This window comes from Mandrillus leucophaeus, unplaced genomic scaffold (genome assembly GCF_000951045.1).
Source record: "Mandrillus leucophaeus isolate KB7577 unplaced genomic scaffold, Mleu.le_1.0 Scaffold689, whole genome shotgun sequence".
Taxonomy (NCBI): Eukaryota; Metazoa; Chordata; class Mammalia; order Primates; family Cercopithecidae; genus Mandrillus; species Mandrillus leucophaeus.
This window is the reverse complement of record NW_012107463.1, coordinates 512,710-527,668: the sequence shown is the minus strand read 5'-3', so window position 1 is coordinate 527,668 and position 14,959 is coordinate 512,710. Positions and strand designations below refer to the sequence as shown.

The following is a 14,959-nucleotide window of genomic DNA, read 5'->3' as shown; positions in this document are numbered from 1 at the left end:
GGAGGTGGAGATTGCAGTGAGCCGAGATCGTGCCACTGCATTCCAGCCTGGGCGACAGAGCAAGACTCCGTCCCCCCAAAAAAAAAAAAAAAAAAAGTGAGTAAATGCAGACATTTTCTTGGGCAGTTTGAATAATTATTATTATTTTATAGAGATTGGGTCTTGCTCTGTGGCTCCAGGCCTGGCTGAAGTGCAAGTGGTATGATCATAACTCACTGCAGCTTTGAACTCCTGGTGATCTTCCTGCCTCAGCCTCCTGAGCAGCTCAGACTACAGGCAGCGCCACCACGCCCAGCTCATATTTTAATTTTTTATTTTTGTAGAGACAAGGTCTTGCTGTGTGTCCCAGGCTGGTCTTAACTCCTGGCCTCAAGCGATTCTCCCAAAGCACTGGGATTGTAGGCATGAGCCACTGCACCCAGCCAGGGTTGTATTATTTTCAAGACTGGTTTTTTGTTCATACGTTTGCAAAGACTTGCCTCCTTGAGATAATTTACTCACAAACTTACCATTAATCATAGGCCTCATTTTACCGTCCCTCCTCCTTATTTTTTGAACCAGTTTTGAGAATGCTGGTGTGTGTGTTGGTTTTTCTTTGATATAGCACTGCTGTGTCCCTTTGAGGCCTGAGAGGAAAAGTCATTTTCAAAACAAAAGCTACTAAACCAAAAAAGCCACGAATTTCCAGAAATTGAAAAGCACCCCCAATTTTGCATATTTTTCTTTAAAAAAAAGTCCGCAGTCCTGTCTGTTTTGATATTTCTGGGCTGCTGGCTTCATATGCCCCCAGTGCTATTTGGACACAGGGAACAAGGGCTCCTCTCTCCTCCTGTTTTTGAGATAAATTGGGTCAAGGCCAAAATCCGTTTGAGTTGATTGTGGAATCTGTTTCTCGGGAACATCAAATGATGCTTCAGTCAGCTGAAAACATCCCTTGAATTCCCGCATGCAGAAAATGGGTGCAGCTGGCAATACCACTGGCTTGTTTACCCCAGCTCCTGGGAGCGGGCGGATAAAGATTGAGTAGGAAAATAACATAGAGCTGGCTTCTCAATCCTAGTTGTACATTAGAATGCCAAAGGGAACTTTGAAAAACCTCAAAATCAAGGCCACACCCTAGGATCTCTGAGATATTGGTAGCCTGTGCTGCCGAGGGTGAGACCCACTGCCTCAGAAGCATGGTGCCCAAGCGGCAGGGCCCCACTTCAGCCACTTGGATGTAATTGGGCCGGGGTATGGTTTGAGAGTTTGCATCTCTAACACATTCCCAGGTGATAATGATGCCGGGCCCAGGACCACACTTGCGGTAGCAAGTTCTACAACATCTTGGGAAAGACACTGTACCTAGTCCACATCACAGAGTCAACACATTCTTGGCCAGGTGTTACATAAATCTTTTCACCTGACTGAGAAGAAGTCACTGTTCCGGAGACTCTCCTGCTCTGAGTAAAGAGGTCATTTTCTATTAATCTGATATATTAACATAAGTAATTTTTATAAAGTACTTTATGAGTGGGCAGGACCTGGCCTTGCTCCTGCGGTCTTCACTGTGTGAGAGTCAGTCAGCTGTAAGAAGAGGGTCTCTGGAAAATAGAAACCCACCTGTGGTGACCATATGTCTTGTCTGGACCACACACTGTGACCAGGGTAGCTTAAAGGTGTCCAAGTGGACTGGGTTCTTAAACCAGGGCCCTTTTGGTGTCAAGACAGAGACCCAACTCGAGACTGAAGGGATTGGAGGGTGGAACTGTGGAGTGCGGGGGTGAAGCAGAGCGCCTGAGTCAGAGTCCGTGTCACAGGAGCCTCAGTCCTTCCTCAGCTCTACCTTCCTCTGGGTTGGAGTCCTCAGGAAGAATCCATCCTTGGAGTGACTTCAGCACTTTCAGCCATTGCCATCAGCTGAGGTACCTTACAGCAGAGCCTCTTCCAGAGTTTCACCAGGCTGAGGTTGGGTCACCTGCCCATTCCTGAACCAGTCAGATCCCTGGGACTCTGATTGGCAGCTCTGTGTCCCAGGCCTCCCGCTGAAGTTCCCCATACGACAGTGGTATTAGGCTGTTCTTGCATTGCTATAAAGAAATACCTGAGGCCGGGCGCGGTGGCTCAAGCCTGTAATCCCAGCACTTTGGGAGGCCGAGGCGGGCGGATCACGAGGTCAGGAGATCGAGACCATCCTGGCTAACATGGTGAAACCCCGTCTCTACTAAAAAATACAAAAAACTAGCTGGGCGAGGTGGCAGGTGTCTGTAGTCCCAGCTACTCGGGAGGCTGAGGCAGGAAAATGGCGTGAACCCGGGGGGTCGGAGCTTGTAGTGAGCCGAGATCGCGCCACTGCACTCCAGCCTGGGGCACAGAGCAAGACTCCGTCTCAAAAAAAAAAAAAAAAAAAGAAATACCTGAGACTGGGTAATTTTTAAGAAAAGAGGCTTGATTGGCTCACAGTTCTGCAGACCGTACAGGAAGCGTGGTGGTATCAGCTTCCGGGGAGGCCTCAGGAAGCTTCCAGTCAAGGCGGAAGGTGAAGGGGGAGCAGGCACATTGCATGGCAAGAGCAGGAACAATAGAATCAGAGTGGGGCGGGGGATGCTGCATACTTTCAGGGTCCGCCCCCATTACCCAAACACCTCCCACTAGACCCAGCTCAACATGGGGATTACATTGCAACACAAGATTTGGGTGGGGACAGACATCCAAACTACGTGAACAGTCGTGATCTGTCACTCAAAGGAGGATGCTAAGTCACAAGCTACAGATCTTCCCATCAGCTTTTGGGGAATTACTTTGGCCCAGCCTTGAAAGGTACTTGGGAGACCCCTCTCCAGCCTTTTGGCCTGCGTCAAAGCGGTATCTCATGTCACCCCCAGCTGGGCACAGCTGTGCCCTGGCCCCTCTAATGCCATATATGACATTCCCTCCTCCTGCACCGCTGTTCATGCACTTGTCTGTTCACTGGCTCAGTGGGCATGCTCTGAGGTGCTGGAGAGAAGTAAGTTCTGCCCTTATCCTCACGCTGACGTGGTGTGTAACAGCAGAATTGTTTGTATACACTGGGTTTCATTTCCTTTACTGGGCTGAAATCTTTTTAAGGCTCTGGTTCTTGCTTAGTCGCTTGTGTTCCGTTTAGCATTTAGTGAACACAGCTTTTCTGGTGCTCAAATCCTGGTTTGCATTCCAACAGGATACAGTTTGTGGCATCACAAGCATGGAAGGGCAAGACCAGGAGGAATTACAAGCAGGCTCTGCTGTCCTCAGAAGCCAGCCCTTCTCTGTGAGAATAGTGGCTGGTTTCTTATAGAAACTGGTGCCTGCCACCCTCCTAGCATCCCAGAACCCTGAGCTTTTTAAATAGGAAGGCTAGTTGGTGCTTTCTTGGAAGAAGAAAAGTTGGTCCCTTAGTAAAGGAATTGGTTCATTGCTTAGCTAGTTCAAGATAGAAATTTTGATGGAATCATGCCACACTCTTACAAGATACGTGTGTATGTTTTTTCCAGGCATATTTATATTTTTGCATAGACCAGAATATAGGTATTATTAACAAAAAGGTAAGATACTCTACATACTGTTTTGCGCATATATATATATACGTGTATATATATGCACATATACACGTATATATATGTGTGTATATATACGTGTGTATATATGTGTATGTGTATATACGCGTGTATATATGTATGTACGCACACACACAATAATAGGCTGGGTGCAGAGGCTCATGCCTGTAATCCCAGCACTTTGGGAGGCTGAGGCTGGAGGATGGCTTGAGCCCAGGAGTTTGAGGCTGCAGTGAGCTAGGATCATGTAACTGTACTCCAGCAAGAGTGACAGAGCAAGACACTGTAAAGAATATACATGCATGCATGTATAGACATGTATGTACACACACTCAAGATATCTATGTAATATACACAGACATACAGTAAACAAACATGACGCTTGTTAAGAAGTTAGCAAGCCTGATTGTAGTGGTGGTTTTCCGGAGGATATTGTGAGCACATCAGATATTCCCGGTGCCACACTCAAAGCAAGTCTCAGGAAATACTGAGGGAAGGTCCCATTTCTACCTCGTTGCGTTTACTCCTTCTCTCACCTGTACCCATGGCATTTCGTGTGAACGGATGGATCACCATCTTGCTGTTTGCACTCATTTCTCTAAAATGCGGGTGCGGTGCGGTGGCTCACGCCTGTAATCTCAGCACTTTGGGAGGCCGAGGTGAGTGGATCACTTGGGGTCCAGGAGTTCAAGATCAGCCTGGGTACATGGTGAAACCGCTTCTCTTCAAAAAATAAAAAGTTAGCTGGGCATGGGGGCTCACACCTGTAGCCCCAGCTATTCAGGAGGCTGAGGCAAGAGAATCACTTGAACCCAGGAGGCGGGGGTTGCAGTGAGCCAAGACTGTGCCACTGCACTCCAGCCTGGGTGACAGAGTGAGACTCAGACTCAAAAATTAAAGAGCAATAATAAAATGTGTTGTAAGTGTTCCCTGTTAGTGTTGAGTCCTGCAGCGTGCTCATCTTTAGTGATGCCGGGTAGCAGCTGACAGGAGACACCAAAGCTGGTGCCCAGGCTCATTCACTTAGCATTTATTCTGCAGTTATTTATTGAGTGCCTGTTGAGTGCTGTCTTTGAGGGCAGATCATGAGCGGGGAGAGGCCTTGTCTCTGCCTTGTGGAGCTCATGGGTGCCTCTCTGGGGAGAAAGGAGCTAACTCTTCACCCGGTGACCATAGCCAGTGCGAGTCTCTTCATCTGCTGCTGGTGTGCAGTAATGGGGGGAGGGCACTAGCTGATAGATTTAACTCCTGCAGTTGTATTTTCCCGTTCTTTGTTTTATTTTTGAGACAGAGTCTTGCTCTGTCACCCGTGCTGGAGTGCAGTGGAACAGTCATAGCTTACTGCAGCCTCAAGTTCCTGAGCTCAAGCGATCCTCCAGCCTCAGCCTCCCAAGTAGCTGGGACTACAGCCATAAGCCACCACACCTGGATAATTTTTATTGTAGAGATGAGGTGTTGCTGTGTTGCCCAGTCTGGTCTGGAGCTCCTGGGCTCAAGCGATCCTCCCACCCTGGCCTCCCGAAGCACTGGGATTACAGGCGTGAGCCATTGTACCGGGCCTTTTCTCCCTGCTCCTTATGATGCTTCCATGCCTCTCTGTTCTGCAGCGCAGACATACCACACACCACATACACACAGACACCACAGAGACACGTACAACACACACACACATACTACACACACTGCACACAAACACCCACACATGCACATGTGTGTGCACACACACCCCAACACACCTACACATACACCACATACACACACCCCACCACACCTACACATGCACCACATACACACACCCCACCACACCTACACACCAAATACACACCCCAACACACCTGCACACACACACACTCACACCCGCAACACATACACACCCCACCACACCTACACACAGACTCACACACCCCCATCACACCTACACACACACTACAGACACACCCCCACCACACCTATACACACACCTGCACACGCACCACATACACACACACCCCCCACACACATACCACACACAGACTTATACACCCGACCACACCTACACACATACTACATAGACACACCACACACACACCCCACCATACCTACACACATACCACACAGACACACCCCACACACCACACAGACACACACATACCCCATACCCACACACATACACACCACACCTACATGCACACCACACAGACACACCCCACCACACCACACACAGACACTTGCACATGTGAGTGTATGCACACACACCACCACACCTACACACAAAGCCTTCATAAAAATAAGAGAGCCAGGCTGGGCGTGGTGGCTCACACCTGTAATCCCAGCAATTTGGGAGGCCGAGGTGAGTGGATCACCTGAGGTTGGGAGTTCGAGACCAGCCTGACCAACATGGAGAAACCCTGTCTCTACAAAATTGGCCAGGCGTGGTGGCACAAGCCTATAATCCCAGCTACTCGGGAAGATGAGGCCGGAGAATTGCTTGAACCTGGGAGGTGGAGGTTGCGGTGAGCCGAGATCATGCCACTGCACTCCAGCCTGGGCAACAACAGCAAAACTCCATCTCAAAAAAAATAAAAATAAAATAAGAGAGCCGGGTGAGAACCCCTTCTTCCTCGCATAACTGGCTGAAGAGAGTCAGACACGCGGGCAGCTCTTCTGGGTGTCCCTGGAGGCCGACTACACCATCATGCGTGGCACTGGGGAGGGGGTCTCTGGGGGGCTCGAGGGAACACAGGGCACCAGAGTGATTCTGGATGGGCTTCTGACCTGGGGACAATTTAAACAGCATCACAACCAACATTTTGGTTTTCTTGGGGATTCTATAGGCCAGGTACAAAGCAGAAAGTGCATAGAAGATGTGATCCACTTTGCCTGGGAAGAGAAACTCTTTCTCCTGGCTGATGAGGTAAGAGTGTCCCCACTCAGAGGGGATGGGCACTAACTTTCTCTTCTAGAGGGAGGTACCCAGCCGCCGTTGTTCTGCAGCTAGAGAGCTGTCTTGGTGTTGGAGGAATGATTCTGGCCTAGGGTGAGGATGTTCAGTGTTACAACTTGTGAGACTGTGACCTAAATTACCCCTTTATTGGTTTGTACTCTTGGTTGTAAATTTCAGAAATTCAGCCCAAATCACTTAAGTTCCAAAAGAAAAAGGAAAAAGGAAAAATGCTGGTGGGGTCACAGGTGTGCAGCTGAATCCAGGGGCTTGGACTTTATCTTTCAGGTCTTCTTTCCCTTTTCCACCCCTCTGTGTTGGCCTCATACACAGGCCTGTTATCTTCCCAGCCTAGAGATTCCCAGCCTAGAAAGAGGGCTTTTGGCCCTGGTGGTTCCAGCAAGTCTCAGAATTGAGCCTTATTGGTTCAGCCTGAGTCTCACGCCCATTGCTGAACCAATCACTGTGATGTAGGGGTTCCAGTATGCAGATTGACCAGGCCCAGAGCCTAGGGTGGGCCATCTGCTTTCTTTTCCCAAACTTCCAGATAGAGAACCAAGGAGGGTTATTCCTTGAGGGCCAGCTGAGGGGCTCCTATCCAACAAGGGAGGGTGGGTTCCCAGTGGCAGAAATGACTGACACCCACTCCTCATAAAGCTGTAGTTCTATGCCTCCCAGCGCTTCTGTATCTACTGTCTCATTTAATTCGCTTACATCTTAGGAAGGGATCTTAACCCCATACCTGTTGCTTCTTGAACTACAGTTCTGGAACCAAAATCAGCTCATTCTTTTTCTGCTTTGAAAAGAAACTGAGGTTCCATCAAATCCTCTTTTTGTTTCTTCTTCTTTTCTGCATGGTTTCCGGTGAGCTGCAGCTTCTAGCCTGCTGCCTTCATTTCTTTGCTCCTTGTCACCCCCCCAGCACATGCCGCACATACAAATGCAGACACACACACACGCATACACACACAGACATACACACAGACATATACGTACGTACATACAGACACACATGCATACACAGACACGCACATACATACACAGACACATACATACACACACAGCTTACCCATCAAATTGTTGCCTTAATAGTAGATGGGCGTGACATCTTCATTTCTAAAGGAGAGAGAAGGCAGCAGAGAGACCCGTGGTTTTCCTCATGACCTGGTACACAGAACTTCCCTCTGGGTCTGGGAAGAGGAGGATGAGGAGGACAGGGCCTGGCTTGGCGATGAAGCCAGCTTGACCCTCCGACTGATCCCCAGGGCCCCAGAAAGGCTCAGTTTCTCTGATCTCCAAAACAGATGGGGAATTAACCTCAAAGGCCAGGGTGGGTGTCTGCCAGCTGTGAGTGCTGGACTCTGGGGACTGGAAAGAACCAAACGGGTGTAGGTGCTGCTCTGGCAGGGAAAAGTGGGCGGAAGAACACAATGATTCCACTCTGGGGGGTTAAGTGTTGCAAAGGAAACCCAACAGGGTTAGCTCTTCAAATAGGAGATCAGAGGAAAGGGGCACTAATGCCGTCGTCACAGTGTTGGTAAAGCAAGGAAGCACCGTGCTTTAGGAGGAGAGTCTGCTTGGGAGGATGGGCGTCTCGGCGCCATCACTGGTCAGATGGGGTGGAAGGGAAGTCTGAGGATTGGGCGGGGATGAGTGTGAGAGAAATCAAGTGAGCTCCTGAGCTGTCTCAGCATCCAGCCTGAGGCCTTGCCTCCTTGCTTATTCTAGAAAGTTCCTTCAGGCACACTTGGCTCATCCCTGGAAGTGGCACAGGAAGCTGGGCCTCATGGCCTACAGCACCTGTGCCCTCCCTTGCCTTGGCCACACTGGGCAGCAGCCTCTTTGAGGGCCCTTTGGTGACCGTCCCTGCCGTGCCCCCGCAGGTGTACCAGGACAACGTGTACTCTCCAGATTGCAGATTCCACTCCTTCAAGAAGGTGCTGTACGAGATGGGGCCCGAGTACTCCAGCAACGTGGAGCTCGCCTCCTTCCACTCCACCTCCAAGGGCTACATGGGCGAGTACGTGGGCCTCCCTTCCCTCCCGCCACTGCTGGGCCCACCAGATCCTCACGCTGCCGGCTCCTCTGCCCTGCGCCGTGGTCTACTCACTTGGATGGAGAGAAGGCTGCCCTTATCTGTTGCTTCTGCATCTCCCCAGCGGGAGAGCCATGGTGTGAGAACAGCCCTGGCGCAGGGCTCAAATAAGGACGTGCTCAGAGAAGCCAGACAACGGACAAATGATGGAGTGGAAACAGGACTACATGGCAGCTTGTGACACCTGGTGTTTTCTCTGTCACTGTTGTTCTGAGGTTGACTGATGTCTGAGGGGTCAGGGAGGGCGGATGCTGTTAGGCTGACGGGCCGTGCTCTGGATGCAGGGCTGCCTTAGGCACTGCATGACCTCAGAGGCTAAAGGTCAGCTGTAATCCTGTGTCTGTTCATTCAGCTCATATTTACTGAGCACTTACGATGAGTCTGGCACTGATCTCAGTGCGGGGGATGCCACAGCGAACACCCTCCTGCCAGCACAAAGCATGGGTTCTAGTGAGGGGAGAGAGCTGTAGGCAAATGAGTAAATCGTGCATCCAACGGAGAACAGTCATTAGGAGAGAGGTAGGGGTGGGGTCGAAGGCTGAAGTGGTGCAGCCTCACTGAGGAGTTGGCTTCTGAGTTAAACCCTGAAGGAGTGTGGTGGGGAACTGTGCAGATATCTGGGGGAAGAGCATTGCAGGCAGCGGGAGCAGCCTGGGCAAAGACCCTGTGGTAGCAGCACACCTGCCGTGTTGGTGGAACACACCTGCCATGTTGGCAGAACAGCCAGGAGCTGGAAAGGAGGGGTGAGGGGGCAGTGGCAGAAGTGGAGACCTGAGAACCATAGGAGGCCGGGTCACCTGGGCCACTTTGGTGATTGTATTTTTCACCTGTGCTCAGCATGAGATAGGAGCTTTTAGAGGGGGTGTGGCCTTGCTTAGCTGGTGTGTTGCTCCTTCTGGCTGCTGTGTGGTAGGGGATGGGGTACAGATGGAGACAGAGGCCAGGAGGCTGTTACAGTCTCACAGGTGAGATATAGTGCACCAGGCAGAGATGGGGAGAGGATCCTGGATGTATTTGAAGGTGGAGTTGATAGGAGTTGTGGATGGAAAAGGCAGGTGTGGGAGAGAAGAGTCAAGGATGAATCCTGGCCAGGTGCGGTGGCTCACGTCTGTGATCCAAGAACTTTGGGAGGCCGAGGTGGGAGGATCACTCAAGGCCAGGAGTTTGAGATCAGCCTGGGTAATATAGCAAGACCCCTTCTCTACAAAAAACTGTTTTAAAACTCAGCCAGGTTTGGTGGTGCACGCTTCCAGCTACTCAGGAGGCTGAGGTGGGAGGATCGCTTGAGCCCAGGAGTTCCAGGCTGCAGGGAGCTGTGATTGCGGCACTGCACGATGAATCCTTAGTTGTTTGTTCAAACAACGGGAAGGATGGTGTTGCAGTCAATACATGAGGAAGGCTGAGGGTGAAGCAGGTTTAGGGAGAAAGAGCAGGAGTTTGGTTTCGGACCTATTAAAGTGAAATATGCCAGCTTGGCGTCCAGGTGGAGAGAGATGTGTAAGTATCCAGGCAAGCTGACGTCTGGTGGGTGGTTTAAGTTTGGGAGATGTCTGGGTGTGAATTGTAAGATTGTTGGAGCTCTGAGCCTGGACAGGTCTCATACTCACATGGAGTGAGGCCTGGGCCTGGGCCCCTACTGCTGGGAGGTTAGGGGAAAGAGCAGGAAGCCACAGAGACTGAGGAGAGACCAGTGGGTTTCAGCAAAGGGCATGCGTTCCCAGCGTGGTGGGATCGTATTCTGTTCCAGGTGTCGGCATGGGGAGGGCTCTTGGTTGTTAGGCTGGAACAGTGTAAGCGTGAAGCTCAAAGGAATACTTCCGCCAGGTCAAGGGAGCAGCCCCCCGGGATGGCTGCGAAACTGTTCTTGGGCTTCTTTGATCTGGGCGCAGGCTAACGTAGACTGGTCTTTCTGGTCTACACTGTAGCAGTCCTGGCACCTTCTTCACTTCCTTTTGCTCTGTAGCTCTTTTCCTAAACAAATCTGTTCTCGGTGAACTCAGTTTTCAAACTCAAGCGTGTTTACCACACACTTATGCATTGCCCCATCTCAGTTATTGAGTATGCTACCAGTCAGTGCCCTGATGTTGGGGTCCTGAGTCGTGTCCCGTGTTCTCAGATCTGGATGAATTAGGGTCTGACTGCTTTACTCATTTTGATTCTCTGCTCATCAGCAGAGGATTAAGCAGAAAGTTCTTTCTTTCCATTTTTGTTACGGGATACTTTTCTGAGATGTTAGAATTTATCTTCCCACCTTGGAATGTCCAGTCAAGGGATCTGATGGGAATCTTTGCCGGTTTTGTTCAGCAGTGTGATCCCAAAAGCATGTTTTTTTTGTTTTTTGTTTTGTTGAGATGTAGTCTCGCTCTGGAGCCCAGGCTGGAGTGCCGTGGCGTGATCTCAGGTCACTGCAACCTCTGCCTCCTCCCGATCTTGGTTCAAGCAGTTCTTTTGCCTCAGCCTCCCGCGTAGTTGGGATTACAGGCATGTGCCACCATGCCAAGCTAATTTTTTTTATATTTTTAGTAGAGACGGGGTTTCACCATGTTGGCCAGGCTGGTCTTGAACACCTGACCTCAAGTGATCTGCCCACCTTGGCCTCCGAAAATTCTGTGATTACAGGGGTGAGCCACCGCACCTGGCCCCCCAAAAAACATGTTACTAAGCATCTCATTGTGTCAAGTACTCTGAGGCTGGGGGTGGGGGATGCATGGAAGAAGGTGACCAGGTTCCTGCCTCCGGGCACCTGCGTTCTTGTGGTAGTTAGTGTGAACGTTTGCAGCTACACACTGGAGAAGAAGATGTATGTTGCTGATTTGGTTTAGAAAGGTTTTTTTGTTTTTTGTTTTTAACTCATTACATGTCCTCAGCTTATTTTCATATGATTTGAGTGTATCATTGAGGATTCTTTTGGCTATAAATTACAGAAACTTGTCATGGTGACTCACACCTGTAATCCCAGCACTTTGGGAAGCTGAGGCGGGAGGATCGCTTGAGGCCAGGAGTTCAAGACCAGACTGAGCAACATAGCAAAACCCTATCTCTACATACATAAAAAGTAAAAAAATGAGCCATATGTGGTGGCACACACTTGTAGTCCCAGCTATTTGGGAGGCCGAGGTGGGACTATTGCTTGAGCTTAGGTGCTTGAGGCTGCAGTGAGCTATGATCATCCCACTACACTCCAGCCTGGGTGACAGGAAAAGGTCCTGTCTCTTAAAAAAAAATAGGAATTTGTACACAATCATCACTATTGTTCACCTTCCATTGGCAAGAACTCAACCACACCTGGCCATTAGGTGTTGGGGGTGGGGATGCTTTCGATTCTGGCTGTCCAAATGGCACTTTGTTGAGGTCTTTCTGTAACTGGTGGTCCTCTCCCTCTCTTCGGCCCTCTAGGTGTGGTTACAGAGGGGGCTACATGGAGGTGATCAACCTGCACCCTGAGATCAAGGGCCAGCTGGTGAAGCTGCTCTCAGTGCGCCTGTGCCCCCCAGTGTCTGGGCAGGCCGCCATGGACATCGTCGTGAATCCCCCGGTGGCAGGAGAGGAGTCCTTTGAGCAATTCAGCCGCGTGAGTCCACTGTGATGCGTCCACATCCCTGCAGCCGGGGTCACGAGAGTTCCTGCGGGGCCGGTGGCTGGCCTGTCTCCAGATGGCCAGACGGCAGCCTCCTGGGGGTGTGGCCTGCAGGGGCACGCATGGCTCCTCGGAGCCTAAACCACCCCCTTGAGTTGAAGTCCGGAGGTACAGCTGGGCATTGTTTGGAAGTAGGAGAACTGAGAGTGTGTGTGGGCAGGTGAACCCTTCCTCTTCCTCACAGCGAGTGTCGAGGAGGGAAGGGCGTTGTTTCCCGATAACGCACTGGGGGGACTCGTGAAACTGAAAAGAAGATGAGGAGGTGGCGGGGCGCAGCATGGATCCCAGGCCCCCGCCTGCCTCTGCTAAGCCATGTTCTCACAGCTTGACAGAGTCCTCCAGCTCTGACCAGCTTTGATCCGTTGAAACAAAGGAATTTATGGGTCAGGTAACCTAGAAGTCAACTCCCAACTGGTCCAGGCTCACCTCTTTTTTAAAAAATTGTGGTAAAATGCACATAAAGTCGACCTTTTTAACGTTTGTAAAGTACTCCGTTCTCTGGCATTCAGGACATTCACACTGTTGTGCGGCCATTACCACCATCCATCTCCAGAGCTGTTCCATGATCCCACACTGAGCTCTGCCTGTTACCCACTAATACCCCACCCTGCCCTCCCCTTAGCCCCGGCAGCCACCCTTCTACCCCCTTCTCTCTGCACTCACCTCCTCAAGATTCCTCATTTAAATGGAGTCATGTTGGCCGGGAACAGTGAGTGGTTCACGCCTGTAATCCCAGCACTTTGGGAGGTTGTGGCGGGTGGATCATCTGAGGTCAGGAGTTGGAGACCAGCCTAGCCAGCATGGTCAAACCTCATATCTACTAAAAATACAAAAATCAGCTGGGGATGGTACATGCCTGTTATCCCAACTACTCGGGAGGCTGAGGCAGGAGAATCACTTGAACCCGGGAGGCGGAGGTTGCAGTGGGCCGAGATTGCGCCATGGCACTCCAGCCTGGGTGACAAAGCGAGACTCCGTCTAAAAAAAAAGCAGAGTCATGTCTTATTTGTCTTTTTGTGGCTGGCTTATTTTCCTAATCATGATGTCCTCCAGGTCCATCTGTGTTGTGGCCCGTGTCATGATGCCAGGCTGAACCATGCTCCCCACGCGGACAGGCCACATAGTGCTTATGCCGCCACCTGCAGCCCACACCTTCCATGCCACTTGGCCAGCGGCACCTGTGGAAGCCCTGGACAGCGACTCTGCTCCAGCCGTGGACACACGCCCAGCTCAGGCCGAGTCACTGATCCTGACTTGCTCTGCCTGGGTCCTGGGCTGCATGCACACCACACAGACAGAGGGTGGGGCGTACTGGCCCCCAGATGCATTGGTGGGGCCTATCTGCAGAAGAATGGGCATGTGTCCTAGAAGCATGTTCTGAGGAATTCCCTCCAGAGCCGAGTCCATACAGACTGACAGGCAACAACTGGGTTTTCTCATTTTCTGGAAGGACATCCTGGTACGAGAATAGAACCCATGACACAGGCTGCCGGGCTCTACCCTTTGGCCTAGAACTCCATGGTGTCTGTGTGCCCCACACCCCAGGGCATGTGGCAGCATCCCAGGGTGAGCGCTGTGGAAGAATTCCTGCCGGAAGGCCCAGCCACCTCCCTGTTTTGCTGTGCTCGGGCTCACGCAAGCTCTTCTTTGGTCAGTCTGTCTGATACCCCAGTGTCGAAGGAACAAACCACCCCACCCACTCCGTCTGTGTGGTGTGCATGGGGCATGTGACCCAGGCAGAGCAAATCCGAGTCAGCGCCTGGGTCAGAGGGGACATACATTCAAAGCTGGAGCAAAGTCATCATCCAGGATTTCTGCAAGTGCTGCAGGAAAGATCAGTGACTGGAGTGAATCTTGAGATACTGACTGCTGTGCTGTTTCTATCTCTCGTCAGGAGAAGGAGTCGGTCCTGGGTAATCTGGCCAAAAAAGCAAAGCTGACGGAAGACCTGTTTAACCAAGTCCCAGGAATTCACTGCAACCCCTTGCAGGGTGCCATGTACGCCTTCCCTCGGATCTTCATTCCTGTCAAAGCTGTGGAGGCTGCTCAGGTCTGGGGCATGGGCCGGGCTGGCTCTCTCTTACCAGGTTCACCTGAGACGCTGGGCTGGGGGCCCCTGCTTATTTGGGGAGCAGAAGTGCTGGCCCTGGAGGCTCTGAACTGTATGCACCTTTCAACCAGATGGTGTTGACCATGTAAAGATGACAGGTTCTCAGAGGCCCAGGCATGGGCTCTGATGATGGGCAAACATGAAGTGGGCCCCAGGAGAGAGGAGCTGATCTGGACTCTGTCAGTGCTGCTGCTCCCAGGGGAGGTGCCCGGGTGAGATGCCTGCGGGGGAAGCAGCAGGAGCTGCCACCTCCACCCAGCCACTGCATCCGGGAGCAGCGCTTCCCAGACTTCAGTGTGTGCACCCATCACCTAGGGCCTGTTTTTTGTTTTTTGTTTTTCCTTTTCGTGGAGAACGGGGTCTTGCTATATTGCCTAGGCAGGTCTCAAACTCCTGGGCTCAAGCTATTCTCCTTCCTCTGCCTCCCTAAGAGTTGAGATTACAGGCTTGAGCCACTGTGCCTGGCTTATTTGTTTTGTTTTAATTACATTCTTATACAGAGCGATGGGGTCTTACTTTGTCACCCCAGGGCTGGCCTCAAACTCCTGGGCCTCAAGGGAACCTCCCACCTCAGCCTCCCAAAGTGCTGGGATTGCAGGCATGAGCCACTGTGCCTGGATTGTTTTTTTTTTTTTTTTTTTTT

General features: G+C 51.2%; 1 protein-coding gene across 2 annotated transcripts in view; it reads left to right on the top strand.

The window, feature by feature from the left end:
* Positions 1-14,959, top strand: part of GPT2 (glutamic pyruvate transaminase (alanine aminotransferase) 2) — a 55,592-nt gene that overhangs the window by 34,822 nt on the left and 5,811 nt on the right. For both annotated transcript variants that reach the window (XM_012002455.1, XM_012002457.1), the window contains 4 exons: positions 6,368-6,447; positions 8,358-8,494; positions 11,966-12,140; positions 14,101-14,256. In XM_012002455.1, coding sequence (XP_011857845.1) covers positions 6,368-6,447; positions 8,358-8,494; positions 11,966-12,140; positions 14,101-14,256 — 548 coding nt within the window. The remainder of the gene's footprint in view (positions 1-6,367; positions 6,448-8,357; positions 8,495-11,965; positions 12,141-14,100; positions 14,257-14,959) is intronic.